The sequence below is a fragment of the Bufo gargarizans genome, chromosome 2, assembly GCF_014858855.1.
Source record: "Bufo gargarizans isolate SCDJY-AF-19 chromosome 2, ASM1485885v1, whole genome shotgun sequence".
In the NCBI taxonomy this organism is placed as follows: Eukaryota; Metazoa; Chordata; class Amphibia; order Anura; family Bufonidae; genus Bufo; species Bufo gargarizans.
The window spans coordinates 329,652,801-329,671,023 of NC_058081.1; the positions used below are offsets into that span (position 1 = coordinate 329,652,801).

The following is an 18,223-nucleotide window of genomic DNA, read 5'->3' on the forward strand; positions in this document are numbered from 1 at the left end:
CAACTTTCCGAAAGTCATCTACAGCTGCCGGAGATCTGGCAACGCTGCTGCGGCACTTGCAATTGCCAGCTCACAGACTGTTGTGTGACGTGAGCACGCGCTGGAACTCCACGTTCCACATGTTGGCCAGGCTTTGTGAGCAGCAGAGGGCAGTAGTGGAATACCAGCTGCAACACGGTCGTCGCCTCTCCAGTCAGCTTCCGCTCTTCACTAGTACTGAGTGGGCATGGATGTCTAACCTCTGTGAGGTTTTACACAACTTTGAGGAATCAACACAGATGGTGAGCGGCGATGCGGCTACTATCAGCATAACCATGCCACTTCTGTCTCTACTAAATCCCTCGCTGCTCACAATGAAGGAGGACACTGTGCATGTGGAGGAGGTGGAAATGGGGGAAGACAGTACACAGGGTGATAGCCAGACCACCCTCCGTTCGTCTTCTCAGCGCAAATTGGATGATGATGAGGAGGAGGAGCAGGAGACGGTTGCCTCTGCTACAAAGGGTAGTACCCACAGCAGGTGTATTCCATCTGTTCAGCTGATGGGCTGAAGAGGAGGAAGAGGATGAGGAGATTGAGAGTCATCCTCCTGATGAGGACAGCAAAGTCTTGTCTGTTGGGACTCTGGCACAAATGGCTGACTTTATGTTATGCTGCCTTTCCCGTGACCCTCACGGTATACACATATTGGCCAACACGATTACTGGTTGTTCACCCTTCTTGACCCCCGATACAAAGAGAACTTCCCATCTCTCATTTCTGTGGTGGAGAGGACTAGCAAAATGGTGCAATACCAGAAGGTCCTTTTGAAAAAATTGCTCCCAAAATTTACAGCTGACAACGCTGGTAGCAGAGTACGTAGTTCCTTGGGCAACCGAGGAGGGGAGATGAGGGGAACACACAGCAGTTCCAACAGAGGCAATGCAACACTCTCCAAGGCCTGGGACAGTTTCATGACACCCTGCCAGCACCCTCACCCTGATGCATGGCCTAGTGTCACAAGGAGAGAAAAGTTTTGGAAGATGGTGACGGAGTACGTAGCAGACCGTGTCAGTGTCCTCAATGATCCCTCTATGCCTTACAACTAATGGGTGTCCAAGCTGGACACGTGGCACGAACTGGCGCTCTACGCCTTGGAGGTGCTGGCCTGCCCTGCTGCCAGTGTTTTGTCTGAGCTAGTATTTAGTGCTGCTGGGGGCATAATAACTGATAAGCGCATCCGACTGTGAACTGAAAATGCTGACAGGTTGACTCTTATCAAAATGAACAAGGCCTGGATTGCGCCTGACTTCTCTAATCCACCAGAGGAAAGCGGCTGAACATAAAGGCACTTTAAATGTGGCTTTTATGGTGTATTGAATACAATGTATTCCCATGCACCCCTTCCATCATAAAAATGGGTATATGGTTCAATCTTCCTTTTCTCGTCCTCCTCCTCATCATATCAACATGCTTATTAGGCTAGTTTTAGAGGGTCAGCTCAGCAGCAGGCCCTCAACCATAATTTTTTCGATGGTCAGCTCAACAGCAGGACCTCACCTCTAATGTTTTAGAGAGTCAGGTCAGTAGCAAACCCTCAACCTTAATTTTTTCGATGGTTAGCTCAGCAGCAGGCCCTCGCCCATAATTTTTTTGATGGTCAGATCAGCAGCAGACCCTTGCCCATAATTTTTTCCATGGTCATATCAGCAGCAGGAACTCGCTCCTAATGTTTTAGAGGGTCACCAGCAGGCCCTTGCTCCTAATGTTTTTGAGGGTCACCAGCATGCCATCAATCATAATTTTTCAAGGGTGTGTATGATTCCCTCCTTTATGTGTAATAAAGGGTGTATTGGAGTGCCGCATCCTTGTAATTTTTACATCATCAGCATTTCCTAGTGCAGGAGAAATGCATCCTCTGTACAATATATCCCAACAGACCCAACCATTTTTGCAGATTCTTCACCTTGTTAGTCTACTTCACTTGTACTTATAAAACAAAGCACCTATGGTCTGTACAGATGCACCACATAGCAGCAGATATTTGGCTCAGGGAGCCAAAGGGGCTCCATATTTCTTCTTACAACCTCCTTGCACACAGTTCTTTCATGTACTGTATATTAGGCTCTAGACTAGATGTCGAAGTGAGGTCATTCCAAACAAACAGTATATGTTTTTGTCTTTTATGTATCTAAAATTTGGACATATTTTATGGTCAAGTTTAACATGTAGAGAAAAGAACAACAATAATGGTATAAAGTATGAGAAGACTGAACCAACCTGCTACCACCTGTATAGATGAAATATCACCAAGAATGTTTCCTTTCACCCTCTGAACTGTGACATTATAAATTCCACCAGGGTAAAGATGGGTTGCTGTATACTCTGGCTCTGCTTTGGAGACATTGAAATCTCTTACATACGTTTGGTTTTTAATTAGAATTCTGTAGTGAGTAAAACTACTTCCAACCGGGTCCCAATGCAGAGTAGCAGAAGTGGTATTAATGTCCTTACTAGATAGCCCACAAATTCCAGCAGGCCCTACATAAAAAAAAACAACACATGAACACATTAAGAAGCACCCTCATATAATGAACATATACTGAATTTCTAAATGTAGCCATGCAAATTTATCAGTGTATCATGCGAAATATGAATGTAAGGTTACTTTCACACCAGCATTTTTGCCGGATACGTCTTTTATTAGCAAAAATGCGTTCAGTCATAATAATACAACCGTCTGCATCCATTATGAATGGATCTAAAATAGCCAAGACGGATCCATCTCTAAAAGCATTGTAAGTCAATGTTTTCTTTTGTGTCATAGAAAATGGATCCCTCTCTATTGACTTACATTGTGAGTCATGACGGATCCGTCTTGCTCCACACCACATTGCGGACAGGAAAACACTGCTTGCAGCGTTATTCTGTCCACAATGGGGTCACAACAAAACAGAACAGAATTCATTCTGTTTCATTCAGTTCAGTTTTGTCCCCTTTGACAATGAATGGGGACAAAACGGAAGCGTTTTCCCCCGCTACTGAGATCCTAGCGGAAAGTGCAAATGTGAAAGTAGTCTAAGCTATGGGTTTCTGACCACAAAGACATAATTATCTTGTTCATGGCATGCAGAAAATAAGGAAACAACCAAGCTGTGCTCAATCATCTGTTGTGTCCAGCTCCCCAACTAAAATACCTACACAACTGATACATGTGAAGGTAGCCTTACTAAGCTAAGTTCTAAATTCACATGCATGGTTGCTTAAATTTAGGCACAAAAATGTATACTTAACTATACATCAGCAATACAAAAAAATACTCTTTAGAGGTAACGGCAGAACCACTTGTTTCATGTCTAAAAAAACTTTATAAAGGTGATAGGAGAGATTTATCAAGACCTACATTTTCAAGTCGGTGTTGATATACTGTTCCCTGCACTGCCAGAAGATGCATCTAATTTATGACCAGACACTCGCCTCTTCATAAATTAAATGCCTATTCTGGCAGTCTGTGTAGCTAGAATGAAATCTATGCCATCTTGTAGCTGGCATAGATTTTAGCCATCATTTACACCGGAGAAGTGGCGTAAATGATGATAAATCTGCTGAGACTGATGTCTCCACTCACACCATTCCCCAGCTTTTCAAAAGGCAGTAAGGTTGGCAGTAAAACGTTATTTGTACAAAAACTTTTGCGACCTATTAACGCCAGGTTTCTGGCATATGGGGATTAAAAATCTCCACCAATGTCCTCACTCATGTCAACAATCAAATAAACAAAGTGATATCTGAACTTCAGTGTGGAACAAGGAATTACCATGGACCTATCTGGTCTATTAACGACCCCTTCTCAAAGTAATCTTTCCCATTTTAAAGTAATGTGAGGCATGACAGATCTTCAACATCTGAGATTTCTGTTGTTGACCTGTTCTGCTAACACTACTGAAGAAAATGCAAAATCTTAGGGATCAATTAAAGAAGTTTTTTGCCATGTTGGGACTCCTTAAAATTAATCTATGGACCCTAGAAGAAAAACATGGAATATGCAGGTACAAATACCAGAACATTTAACAGAAATTGCCAAATATAGTATAGCTAAGAGTCCTTTTCAACGCCAGGCCATAAAGAGTTCTTTAAGTGAGATCTGATCTAAATTGTTTTAACATCGACCTCTTGTTTAAAGAGTCAATGGAAATTATATTGGGGACAAGCAAGCATGCATTATGCTGGCAGTACCATACAGTAATTACAGAAGAGATCCAATTTGCTAGTCGGTTGGTCAATGGGGTTGATTAGTGGGGTGCTTGAAAAGTCTATTGATTGAATGAATATTCCTGCGAACATTTGTTCATGATGATCAGCCCATATAAAAGACCCTTTCGGCCCCTTGCAGACGAGCGTTCCTTCTGCAGCGAGTCGCAATTTAAGCACAAAACTGAATTGTGTGTGTGTTAATGGAGGCTATTACACCAACTCACTGCATTAAACATTATCCACTCTTGACCCTGAGACCAGCGTCCTTTTCCACAGAGTCATTCATAGGCTCAAGCCAAGAAAATTGAAAGAGCACTTACTGGTACTAGCGGTTTTCTCTATTGGGACGCTAAATTGCTCCCCTTTAATCGTTTGAAGTTGAAATATGTAGTCTTCCCCAGGTAAAAGGTTCTTAATCACTGCTTCATTATCAACCATTGCTACCTTATGAAATGTTTCTCTGTTGCTTGATTGATAGGTTAGCTGTGAAAAGATAAGCCTTGTTATATAAGCAATTAAAAGAATGCTCAATGTAAAAAATAGACACCATTAAAATAACGGCAATTTTTCCCCTAACACCATTATCTCCTTTGATCCTCTCCTGTCTCATATCACATTCTATATAAATAAGCTTATATCTGTGTCCCAGATTAGTCATTCCCCCCTCTCCTTCTCACAAACTTCAAACTGGTCTGTAAGAACTGAAGCAGCAAAGTGGGTATTGTCATCTGACACAATTCCTCCGTTGCAGTTGCAGCTTAGGTGCAATGCTAGATGCAACTCATGGACAGGTGTGGCCCATTATTATTATTTTTTTATGAAAACAGCCATGTTTTTCTAAGGCTTCATGCACACAACCTGTATCCGTTATTTCAGTCTCCAAACCACATATCTACAATATAAAATATGGATGCCTTCAGTGTGCATTCAGAATTTATCTAAACGCTTCAATAGAATTCTATGATTTGCAGAATGGCTGCAAGGATGCGAAAATATACAGATGTGTGTATGGCCCCATAGAAAAGAATGGTTCACTGTGCTATCCACAAAAAATGTGAATGGCACATGGATGAAAAATACAGTAGTGTACATGTAGCCTAATCTTGTAACCCGCTTTAATGCTGACATGTAACCTCCTCATGCTTCCTTGTGGTTGCATAGTCCAATATGGAAATATTGGGTGAAGAAGAGCAGCATTCGAAAATTCTGTTCTGTGATAGAGGTAGAACAAATTTCAACTCATTTGTATGGCAAAGTGTAGCATTTCATAGTATTGAACTTTTTTGAGGTAAACAAATCCAGACTACTGCTACATTGGGGGAGACTTATCAAAGTGGTGTAAAGTAGAACTAGACTTAGTGGCCCATAGCAACCAATCAGATTCCACCTCTCATTTTCCAAAGGAGCTGTCCAAAATGAAAGATGGAATCTGATTGGTTGCTATGGCCAACTAAGCCAGTTTTACTTTACACCAGTTTGATAAATGACCCCCATAGTGTGTCATGTGGTACTTAAGTACTGTAGGGTACAGCCACACAGTGCAATTGTGCAGTGGCCATGGTGCGTCAAGAATCGCACTGCTCCGTAAGCTGCATCAGTATTGAAGTCAATCATTAGACACTCATTTCTTTTGCACTGTGCATTATTAATGGCCACTCAGTTCTTGCCGCTTCTCAGCCGAAGTATGGCCGCACCATCTGGCTGTAGCCTAATATTCGTGATTACCAACCTCTTTGAGGGAGGGACACTAATATGCAAAGAGGTATCTCCCAAGGAAAAGAGCAATCTCGTCAGCACAACCTCTTGAAGGTGGCTCCCTATGAGTCACCATCGATATTGCAGTAGTGAGTCTACTAAAAAGGTACACCAATGCAAACCACCCGATGGAGGCCAAAAGGACACTGCTTTTTCTCTCCATTAGGTAAATGAGTACCAAAGTCTACTTTTGAGCCTGAGAGCCCCTTCACAGAAAAAGGAAACAAAAGAAAACATTCACATTTTTCTATACAACAAAAAGGGTCCAAAAACAGAGCCTGTGACTGTGACGAGGGGACATCCTCTGCATCTGGAGGAAAGAAGGTTCGTACACATAGAAGAGGATACTTTACGGTAAGAGCAGTGAGACTATGGAACTCTCTGCCTGAGGAGGTGGTGATGGTGAGTTCACTAAAAGAGTTCAAGAGGGGCCTGGATGTATTTCTGGAGTGTAATAATATTACAGGCTATAGCTACTAGAGAGGGGTTGTTGATCCAGGGAGTTATTCTGATTGCCTGATTGGAGTCGGGAAGGAATTTTTTATTCCCCTAAAGTGGAGAAAATTGGCTTCTACCTCACAGGTTTTTTTTTTTGCCTTCCTCTGGATTAACTTGCAGGATGACAGGCCGAACTGGATGGACAAATGTCTTTTTTCGGCCTTGTATACTATGTTACTATGTTACAAGCAGTTTTTATGGCAATTTTCCTAAACAACTGTGAGAACACCACTTACATAACAAAACACCACCATGAAGAAATAATTTGTGCATTCTGCATTTCATATTTCCCATAGATTTTCAGATAACATTTGGACCTGTGTTTTTTTTTAACTGAAAAAACACACCAAAAATACAAGTGCAAAAAAATAGCACTAAAATAGCAAAAGTTCAGAAAAATGTGTATCCTGGTTGTTAAAATGTATCCTCTATCTACAGGATGATGATAACTATTAGATTAGGAAGGGGTCCTTCCTCTGTGACCTCAAATGATCATGAAAATGGGAACTTGTACTTCTCAGGGCCACCAAAAATGAACAGAGTGGTAGGTCAAGCATGCACACTGTTACGTCATTCATCTCTATAGGAGTTCTGAAGACAGCCACGTACAGAGTTCAACTATTTCCAGGACTCCCACAGAGATAAATGGAGTAGCATTTTCATGCTCAACCTGCTGCTCCATTCATTATGCGGGCCCAAGGAGTACAAGGTACCCATTCTTATGATTGGTGGGGATACCAGTGGAAGGCATGGCATGATCTAATTACGGATAGAAGTTTAACTTTAAACAACCAAAATGTCCCTTTAAAACCTAAGTGTGGATCTGATGTAAACTTTGTAAAAAAAATCATTAATATAGTTTGTCCAGCAATTTGGCAGCATTAATATTTCATATATAATTTTCTTCAATACAATCTTTCAATCCAGAGAAACTGCTCAGATATTAATGAGGCTTTCTAAAGAAAGGGAGGCTGCTGACAGCTGCAGACTGGGAATCTAATCTGGATTGCACAAAACAACATTTATTATGTTTCACTTCAGTAGGGTCAGGCTACCGTGCATTCCTTTTCCCTTTCAGGTGTTATTCCTTTTAATCCATGTTTTATTGCAAAAGATAGAAATCTGTAGGTTGAAGAAGCCAAAAGCATCAAACTTCACTGTTATTAATGCCCTATACATACCATAAATGAATTGCAACACATTGGGAAAAAGTGTATCGATGTATAATATCCCACAGAATATTTTTTTTAAATATCATTTTTCACTGCTGAAGGGTAGTTTCACACTCATTAAAAAAGGAACATTTTTTGTCTGCGTATTTTTTGGAGCAAAAAAACGCTATAGCCAGTTGTTACATAACGGCCAACTGGAAATTATAAACTGCATTTTTTGTAGTGGCACTTAGACTGTTTTTTTATGTTTTCGGTTCCATATGCCTATTTTCAAATTGCAGCATGCTCTGTGTGTGGCCTTTTTTCAGTGTGAAAATGTTATATGACTAAAAACGTCTTCCCAAAAAATTACTTGTGGAACATGCATTTCATAACGTTATTTACAAGCCCCCCAAAAATACCTAGAAAAACATTGTGGCAGCACCCAAAGATCCCCTTCCAGACACATTGCGTTTTACTCCATATCACATGTTTTTAGGGTGTTGCACTGCTACCACACATTGTTTGTGTCATCTGCATTTTGTAGCTGTTTTAGATGCTTTTTTGCCCATATAGTGGGGTTTTTTTTTTCTAGGAAAGTATTTACCTCTTCTGTAATGTAACTTTCTTTGTACAGTAGCATGGGAAAAATACTTTGATACAAGAAATGCCATGCAAAAGTGCATCTGAAAAACACAAAACACACTGACAATAGATAGGTGTCTATGGGACAAAAATTCCAGATAAAAAGGGAAAATGAACAATGGTTTTATTTATGTTGTGGGTGAATGGGATTTCAGCATGTTTCCATATTCCATTAACTAACATCTTGTGCCAGATTTATTGTGTTTTAAACACTTTCTCACCAGATAGTATTGAGAAATGGGGGGACTTAGAAGAAAGGGGCAAATAAAGCAAGCCAACTATGAGGTGACATAAGGAAAAGCGTCAAACAGGTCTAGCAAGATTTGTCAAATCTATCACACAGTATGAGACACTGTGATAAATTTGGCGACTGATTAGGAAAGCAATAATAAATCTTTCTCAATGTACTGTACATTTAAAAGCTGCTAAATTTTTTTATTTTTTATGAAATGGTTAAAAGGGTTTTCCAGGATTTAGAAATAAAAAAACTAAAAAAACTTTGTCATATAGTTCATCCAAGGGTGTAACAATTGTGGTCACATGGGGTGATCTAAAATGTGCTCAAAGAGACTCATATTTTCATGTACAGTGAGTATCAGTAATGCTATTCATAATATTCCATGTTTTTAATGTTTATATATGTCTTTGCTAGTGATGAGCGAACCCGAACTTTTCAGTAAAAGTTCGGGTTCGGCTTCAGTGTTCGTCGAATTAATGGCGCTTTTTGAAAGGCTGCAGAGCAGCCAATCAACATGCGTTTAACTTGTGTGCCCTTAGAAGCCATCACAGCCATGCCTACTAATGGCATGGCTGTGATTGGCCAGTGTAGCATGTGACCCAGCCTCTATATAAGCTGGAGTCACGTAGTGCCGCACATCACTCTGCTCTGATTAGTGTAGGGATAGGATGCTGCTGCTGTGAGGGAGAGAATAGAAAAGAATCTTTAATCTGAAGTGCTTGTTAACTCAGCGATCTACCTAGATTTTGTTTTGTGGGTGCAGTGCACAATATTTTTACACTGCCCTGAGCCCCAGTGACACAGAAAAATATTACTTTTATCCGTCTGTTAGTTAGGTGGGCGGCGGCGGCCATTTTATGCAAGTTCAGTGCACCAGCACAACATATCTGCATTTGTGACAGTCAAATAGAAGCTTGAAATACTGCAATTAAATTCTGTGTTTAAAAAAATCACCCATTTTTGGCAAGACCCTACATCTGTAGCCTTTGCAGCATTTGTCATTGTTGAATACAAGCTTGAAATGCTGCAATAATTTTCTGGGTTTAAAAAAGCACTAATTTTTTGCAATACCCTCCATCTGGGGCCTATGCAGCATTTGTCAGTGTGAAATTTAAGCTTGAAATACTGCAATAATTTTCTGGGTTTAAAAAACACAATTTTTGAGCAAAATACTAAATTTGCAGCCTTTGCTGCATCTGTCAGTGTGAAATACAAGCGTTAGATACTACTGTTATATTCTGTTATTAAAAAAACACCCTTTTTGGGCAAAATACTAAATTTGCAGCGTTTGCTGTATCTGTCACTGTGAAATACAAGCGTTAGATACTACTGTTATATTCTGCTATTAAAAAAACACCCTTTTTGGGCAAAATACTAAATTTGCAGCGTTTGCTGTATCTGTCACTGTGAAATACAAGCGTTAGATACTGCTGTTATATTCTGTTAATAAAAAAACACCCATTTTGGGCCAAATACTAAATTTGCGGAGAATGAGGAGAGCGTTGAATAAGGGACGTGGCCCCGGTCGTGGTGCTGCTGGTGGAGCTCCTGTTGCAGGTAGAGGACCTGTTTGATCTGTGCCAGCTACACGCACAAGTGAATCACCTTCCTCAGGTGCGAGTAGGTGACAGAACCTTCAGCGTTATTTGGTCATGCCTAATGCGGCTCTACGAATAGTGAGGCCAGAACAAGTACAGGCGATAGTAGATTGTGTTGCTGACAGTGCCTCCAGTTCCTTCACATTGTCTCTCACCCAGTCTCCTGCTGAAAGATCAGAGTTAGCACCTGCAGCTGATGTCCATCAGTCTTTCACCTCACCCCCTTGCAAATCAGCCAAGTAGTCTGAACCCCAAGTCATGCAGCAGTCTCTTCTGATTTTTGATGACTCTGCTAGCAGGGTTTCCCAGGGCCATCCATATAGCCCTGCCCCAGAAGTGGAAGAGATTGAGTGCACTGATGACCAACCACTTATTTTTCAAGATGAGTACATGGGAGGACCACCGCAGCACGTCTTGGATGGTGACTAAACACAGGTGCCAACTGCTGAGGCTTTCGGCAGTGTGCAGACCGACAAGGAGGGCAGGGGTGAAGACTGGGTGGAAGATCATGTGGAGGACGATGAGGTCCTCGACCCCACATGGAATCAAGGTCATGTGAGTAACCTGTGCAGTTTGGAGGAAGAGGCGGTGGTCGCACAGAGCCACCAGCACAGCAGAAGAGGGAGCAGGGTGCAAAAGCGGAGTGGCAGTCCCCTAGACAGTACGCCTGCTACTGCCCAACGCAGCAAGGGACCGAGCACACCAAAGCCAGCTCCAAGGAGTTCCCTGGCGTGGCAGTTCTTCAGAGAATGTGCTGATGACAAGACATGAGTGGTTTGCACGCTGTGCAATCAGAGCCTGAAGCGAGGCATAAACGTTCTCAACCTGAGCACAACCTGCATGACCAGGCATCTAAGTGCAAAGCACGAGCTGCAGTGGAGTAGACACCTCAAAAACAAAGAAAGGTCTCTGGCTCCTCCTGCTTCTTCTTCTGCTGCAGTCTCAGCCTCTTCATCCACCTCTGGAGTGACAGTGGCACCTGCCACCACGCAAACAGAGGATCTGCCAGCAACACCACCACCTGGGTCACCAAGCATCTCCACAATGTCCCACGGAAGCGTTCAGCTCTCTATCTCCCAAACACTGGAGCGGAAGAGGAAGTACCCCCCTACCCACCCACGATCCCTGGCCCTGAATGCCAGCATTTCAAAATTACTGGCCTTTGAAATGCTGTCATTCCGTCTGGTGGAGACGGAGAGTTTTTAAAGCCTTATGGCGGTGGCTGTCCCACAGTACGTCATGCCCAGCTGCCACTACTTTTTCAGACGAGCCATCCCTTCCCTGCACAACCAAGTGGGGGACAAAATCAGGTGTGCACTGCGCAACGCCATCTGTGGCAAGGTCCACCTAACTACGGATACGTGGACCAGTAAGCACGGTAAGGGACGTTATATCTCACTAACAGCACACTGGGTAAATGCAGTGGCAGCTAGGCCTGAGGCAGATAGCAGTTTGGCGCATGTCCTTCCACCACCGAGGATTGCAGGGTGCTTCTCTTTGCCTCCTGTTGCTTCCTCCTCCTACTTCGCTTACTCATTCTCTACCGCCTCCTCATCCGGTCAGCGTAACACCTTCAGCACAGCCAGGGGTAAACGACAGCAGGCAGTTTTAAAACTTATCTGTTTGGGGGACAAACCCCACACCGCGCAGGAGCTGTGGACGGGCATGAAACAACAGACCGATGAGTGGTTGGTGCCAGTGAACCTCAAGCTCGGTCTGGTGGTGTGCGATAATGGGCGAAAGCTCTGGGACTAGCCGGTTTCACGCACATCCCTTGCCTGGCGCATGTGCTGAATTTGGTGGTGTAGAGGTTCCTTAAAAATTACCCTGATATGTCAGAGCTGCTGCAGAAAGTGCGGGCCGTCTGTGCGCGCTTTCTGCGTTCTCACCCTGCTGTTGCTCGACTGTCAGCGCTGCAGCGTAACTTCAGCCTTTCCACTCACCGCCTCATATGTGACGTGCCCACAAGGTGGAACTCCACCTTGCAAATGCTGGCCAGACTGTGCGAGCAGCAGCAGGCGATAGTAGAGTTTCAGCTGCAGCACGCATGGGTGAGTCGCTTTGTGGAACATCATCACTTCACCACCAATGACTGGGCCTCCATGCGAGACCTGTGTGCCTTGTTGTGCTGTTTCAAGTACTCCACCAACATGGCCAGTGCCGATGATGCCATTCTCAGCGTTACTATCCCACTTCTATGCCTCCTTGAAAAAACGCTTCGGGCGATGATGGAAGAGGATGTGGCACAGGAGGAGGAGGAGGAAGAGGGATCATTTCATAGGGTTTCCGGCCAGTCATTCACAAGTTCTTGCACCCACAAACGCCAGGTACACAATTGTCCAGCCAGGGCACAGTTCTGGAGGATGAAGAGGTGGAGGATGAGGAGATGGAGGAGGAGGAACCGTGTTCACAGCAGGGTGGCACCCAAACCAGCTCATAACCATCACTGGTGCGTGGCTGGGGGGATACAGAGGACACAAACGATACACCTCCCACAGAGGACAGTCTTTCATTGCCTCTCGGCAGCCTGGCACACATGAGTGATTACATGCTGCAATGTCTCCGCAACGACCACCGAGTTGCTCACATTCTAACTTGTGCTGATTACTGGGTGGCCACGCTGCTGGATTCCCGTTATAAGGACAACGTACCGTCCTTAATTCTGTCACTGGAGCATGATCGTAAGATGCGTAAGTACAAGCGCATGCTGGTAGACGCGCTGCTGGTGGCATTCCCACCTGACAGCGGGGGCACAGTGGAAGCACAAGGCAAAGGCAGAGGAGGAGGAAGAGGTCGCCAACGCAGCTGGGGCACCGCCAGCACCTTAGAAGTCAGGGTTAGCATGGCCGAAATCTGGAAAAGTTTTGTCAGCACGCCACAACAACCAGCACCACCAGCTCATATGGAACATCTTAGCAGGAGGCAGCATTTCAGCAACATGGTGGAGCAGTATGTGTGCACACACCTACACGTACTGAATGACAGGTCTGCCCCCTTCAACTTCTGGGTCTCCAAATTGGGCACATGGCCTGAGCTTGCCCTTTATGTCTTGGAGGTGCTGGCCTGCCCTGCAGCCAGTGTATTGTCTGAACGTGTGTTTAGCACTGCAGGGGGCGTTATCACAGACAAGCGCAGCCACCTGTCCACAGCCAATGTGGACAAGCTCATGTTCATTAAAATGAACCAGGCATGGATCCCACAGGACTTGTCCGTACCTTGTGCAGAATAGACATGTATACCAGCCTTACCCAGCCATTGTTATACTACAGCGCAATTGCTCATTGTTGTATTTTTGATATTTCCCACTCTTTTGGGGTGTACCCTAATTTAAACAAAAAAAAATTAAAAATTAAAACCAAAAACCAGTGTTGGCTACTTCGTCCTCCTCCACCGCCGCTTCCACCTACACCGCTAGGTTCACCGCCTCAAACTCCTATTCCTTATGGACCTCCACCTCATATATCAAGATTATTTTTTTTAATTTGCATGTATTTTATTTTATGTCATTTCAATAATTTGTCTGTTACATTTTCGGGTGAAATTCACCAATTTTTGGCTATGATATACCCCTGCTCTACCTAGTAGACAGGTAAATAAATTTCACAAATTTGTCTGTTACATTTTCATGTGAAATTTACCAATTTTTGGCTGTGATATACCCCTGTTCTACCTAGTGAACAGGTTAATACATTTCACTAATGTTTCTGTTACATTGTCGGTTGACATTCACCAATTTTTGGCTTTGATATACCCCTGCTCTACCTAGTGGACATGTTAATAAATTTCACTAACTTTTCTGTTACATATTGGGTGACATTCACCAATTTTTGGCTGTGATATACCCCTGCTCTACCTAGTAGACAGGTAAACAAATTTCACTAATTTGTCTATGACATTTTCGGGTGAAATTCACCAATTTCTGGCTGTGATATACCCCTGCTCTACCTAGTGGACAGGTTAATAAATTTCACAAATTTGTCTGTTACATTGTCGGGTGACATTCACCAATTTGTGGCTGCGATATACCCCTGCTCTACCTAGTGGACAAGGAAATACATTTCACTAATTTGTCTGTTACATTCTTGGGTGACATTTTACCATTTTTGCCATGAATAAAACCCTGCTCTGCATAGGTGACAGGGCCCGTAAGTTTTAAAAATCGTCTGTTCCATTTGTGGGTGACATTAACCCATTTTTGGCGATGAACAACCCCTGCTCTACATAGGTGACAGGGACTTAAATTAGCAAAATTCGTCTTTAACCCCTTAAGGACACAGCCTTTTTACACCTTAGGACCAGGCCATTTTTTGCAAATCTGACCAGTGTCACTTTAAGTGCTGATAACTTTAAAACGCTTTGACTTATCCAGGCCGTTCTGACATTGTTTTTTCGTCACATATTGTACTTCATGACACTAGTAAAATTAAGTCAAAAAAATATTTTTTTTTGCACCAAAAAATACCAAATTTATCAAAAATTTTGAAAAATTAGCAAATTTCAAAGTTTCAGTTTCTCTACTTCTGTAATACATAGTAATACCCCCAAAAATTGTGATGACTTTACATTCCCCATATGTCTACTTCATGTGTGAATTATTTTGGGAATGATATTTTATTTTTTGGGGATGTTATAAGGCTTAGAAGTTTAGGAGCAAATCTTGAAATTTTTCTGAAATTTACAAAAACTAAATTTTTAGGGACCATTTCAGGTCTGAAGTCGCTTTGCGAGGCTTACATAATAGAAACCACCCAAAAATGACCCCATCTAAGAAACTACACCCCTCAAGGTATTCAAAAGTGATTTTACATATGTTGTTAACCCTTTAGGTGTTGCACAAGAGTTATTGGCAAATGGGGATGAAATTTGAGAATTTCATTTTTCTGTCTAATATTTCATTTTTACCCATTTTTGTCCACTAACAAAGCAAGGGTTAACAGCCAAACAAGACTGTATCTTTATTGCCCTGACTCTGCAGTTTACAGAAACACCCAATATGTGGCCGTAAACTACTGTACGGCCACACAGCGGGGCGTAGAGTGAAAGGTGCGCCGTATGGTTTTTGGAAGGTTGATTTTTATGGACTGGTTTATTTACACCATGTCCCATTTGAAGCCCCCTGATGCACCCCTAGAGTAGAAACTCCCTAAAAGTGACCCCATCTAAGAAACTACACCCCTCAAGGTATTCAAAACTGGTTTTACATACGTCGTTAACCCTTTAGGTGTTGCACAAGAGTTATTGGCAAATGGGGATGAAATTAGAAAATTTCTTTTTTTGCCTTATTTTCCATTTTAACCCATGTTTTCCACTAACAAATCAAGGGTTAACAGCCAAACAAGACTGTATCTTTATTGCCCTGACTCTGCCGTTTACAGAAACACCCAATATGTGGCCGCAAACTACTGTACGGCCACACAGCGGGGCGTAGAGTGAAAGGTGCGCCGTATGGTTTTTGGAGGGCTGATTTTTATGGACTGGTTTATTTACACCATGTCCCATTTGAAGCCCCCTGATGCACCCCTGGAGTAGAAACTCCCTAAAAGTGACCCCATCTAAGAAACTACACCCCTCAAGGTATTCAAAACTGGTTTTACATACGTCGTTAACCCTTTAGGTGTTGCACAAGAGTTATTGGCAAATGGGGATGAAATTAGAAAATTTCTTTTTTTGCCTTATTTTCCATTTTAACCCATGTTTTCCACTAACAAATCAAGGGTTAACAGCCAAACAAGACTGTATCTTTATTGCCCTGACTCTGCCGTTTACAGAAACACCCAATATGTGGCCGCAAACTACTGTACGGCCACACAGCGGGGCGTAGAGTGAAAGGTGCGCCGTGTGGTTTTTGGAGGGCTGATTTTTATGGACTGGTTTATTTACACCATGTCCCATTTGAAGCCCCCTGATGCACCCCTGGAGTAGAAACTCCCTAAAAGTGACCCCATCTAAGAAACTACACCCCTCAAGGTATTCAAAACTGGTTTTACATACGTCGTTAACCCTTTAGATGTTGCACAAGAGTTATTGGCAAATGGGGATGAAATTTGAAAATTCCATTTTTTTGCCTTATTTTCCATTTTAACCCATGTTTTCCACTAACAAAGCAAGGGTTAACAGCCAAACAAGACTGTATCTTTATTACCCTGACTCTGCCGTTTACAGAAACACCCAATATGTGGCCGTACACTACTGTACGGCCACACAGCGGGGCGTAGAGTGAAAGGTGCGCCGTTTGGTTTTTGGAGGGCTGATTTTTATGGACCGGTTTATTTACACCGTGTCCTGTTTCAACCCCCCTGATGCACCCCTGGAGTCGAAACTCCCTAAAAGTGACCCCATCTAAGAAACTACACCCCTCAAGGTATTCAAAACTGGTTTTACATACGTCGTTAACCCTTTAGGTGTTGCACAAGAGTTATTGGCAAATGGGGATGAAATTGGAAAATTTCATTTTTTTGCCTTATTTTCCATTTTAACCCATGTTTTCTACTAACAAAGCAAGGGTTAACAGCCAAACAAGACTGTATCTTTATTACCCTGACTCTGCCGTTTACAGAAACACCCAATATGTGGCCGTACACTACTGTACGGCCACACAGAGGGGTGTAGAGTGAAAGGTGCGCCGTTTGGTTTTTGGAGGGCTGATTTTTATGGACCGGTTTATTTACACCGTGTCCTGTTTCAACCCCCCTGATGCACCCCTGGAGTCGAAACTCCCTAAAAGTGACCCCATTTTGGAAACTACGGGATAAGGTGGCATTTTTTGGGGGAGTATTGTTAGGGCAAATATAATTTTTGGTTGCTCTATATTACATTTTTGTGAGGCAAGGTTACCAAAAATAGAAATTCTGATATTTCATCTCCATTTGCCATTAACTGTTGAGGAACACCTAAAGGGTTAATAAAGTTTGTATAATCATTTTTGAATACCTTGAGGGGTGTAGTTTCTTAGATGGGGTCAATTTTAGGGAGTTTTTACTCTAGGGGGGCATCAGGGGGGCTTCAAAAGGGATATGGTGTCAATAAAAAAGGCCATCAAAATCGGCCTTCCAGAAACCATGTCGGTCCTTTCCTTTTGCGGCCTCCCTTTTACGGATACAGCAGTTTACGACCACAAATGTGGCGTTTCTGTAAACTGCAGTATCAGGGTAATAAATTTTAACTTTTGTTTGGTTGTTAACCCTTGTTTTGTTACCGGAAAAAACCGACTGAAATGGAAAAGTGCCAAAAATAGCGGTTTTGGCACCGTTTTTTTAATTTTTTTTTTAACCGTGTTAATCTGGGTAGTTAGGTCATGGGATATTGTTATAGAGGAGATTCTTACGGACGCGGCAATATCTAATAAGTCTACTTTTTTTTTACAATTATTTAGGTTTTTGACTATATTATCTTTTTTGATACAACATTTTTTTTTGGGTATCTCTAAAGTCTAAGTGTCATTTTTTTTATTTTCTTTTAGCCAATTATCTTATGTGGGGGCTCATTTTTTGCGGGATGAGCGGACGGTTTTATTGGCACTATTTTGGGGGCTATATGACTTTTTGATCGCTTGCTATTAAACTTTTTGTTATGTAAGGTGACAAAAAAAATATTTTTTTGCACCTATTTTTTTTTTTTTTTTTTACTGTGTTAATCTGGGGGGTTGGGTCATGGGGTATTTTTATAGAGGAGATTCTTACGGACGCGGCGATACCTAATAAGTCAACTTTTTTTTACAATTATTTAGGTTTTAGACTATATTATCCTTTTTGATACCCTAAAAAAAAATTTGTATCTCTAAAGTCTAAGAGTCATTTTCTATTTTTTTTTTATCTGATTATCTTATGTGGGGGCTCATTTTTTGCGGGATGAGATGACGGTTTTATTGGCACTAATTTGGGGGCTATATGACTTTTTGATCGCTTGCTATTAAACTTTTTATTATGTAAGGTGACAAAAAAAAACTTTTTTTGCACCTTTTTTTTTTTTTTCTGGACCGTGTTAATCTGGGGGGTTAGGTAATGGGGCATTTTTATAGAGGAGATTATTACCGACGCGGCAATACCTATGTCTACTTTTAATAAATTATTTTAGTTTTTTTGGGTGTCTCAAGTCTGAGAACCATT

At 42.2% G+C, this 18,223-nt stretch overlaps 1 protein-coding gene across 3 annotated transcripts in view; it reads right to left on the minus strand.

Annotated features, from left to right (window-relative positions):
• The window catches only part of PTPRQ (protein tyrosine phosphatase receptor type Q), a 530,509-nt gene that overhangs the window by 393,537 nt on the left and 118,749 nt on the right, over positions 1-18,223 (minus strand). For all 3 annotated transcript variants that reach the window (XM_044280555.1, XM_044280554.1, XM_044280553.1), the window contains exons 17-18: positions 4,554-4,716; positions 2,260-2,520 (exon numbers count right to left, since the gene is read on the minus strand). In XM_044280555.1, coding sequence (XP_044136490.1) covers positions 2,260-2,520; positions 4,554-4,716 — 424 coding nt within the window. The remainder of the gene's footprint in view (positions 1-2,259; positions 2,521-4,553; positions 4,717-18,223) is intronic.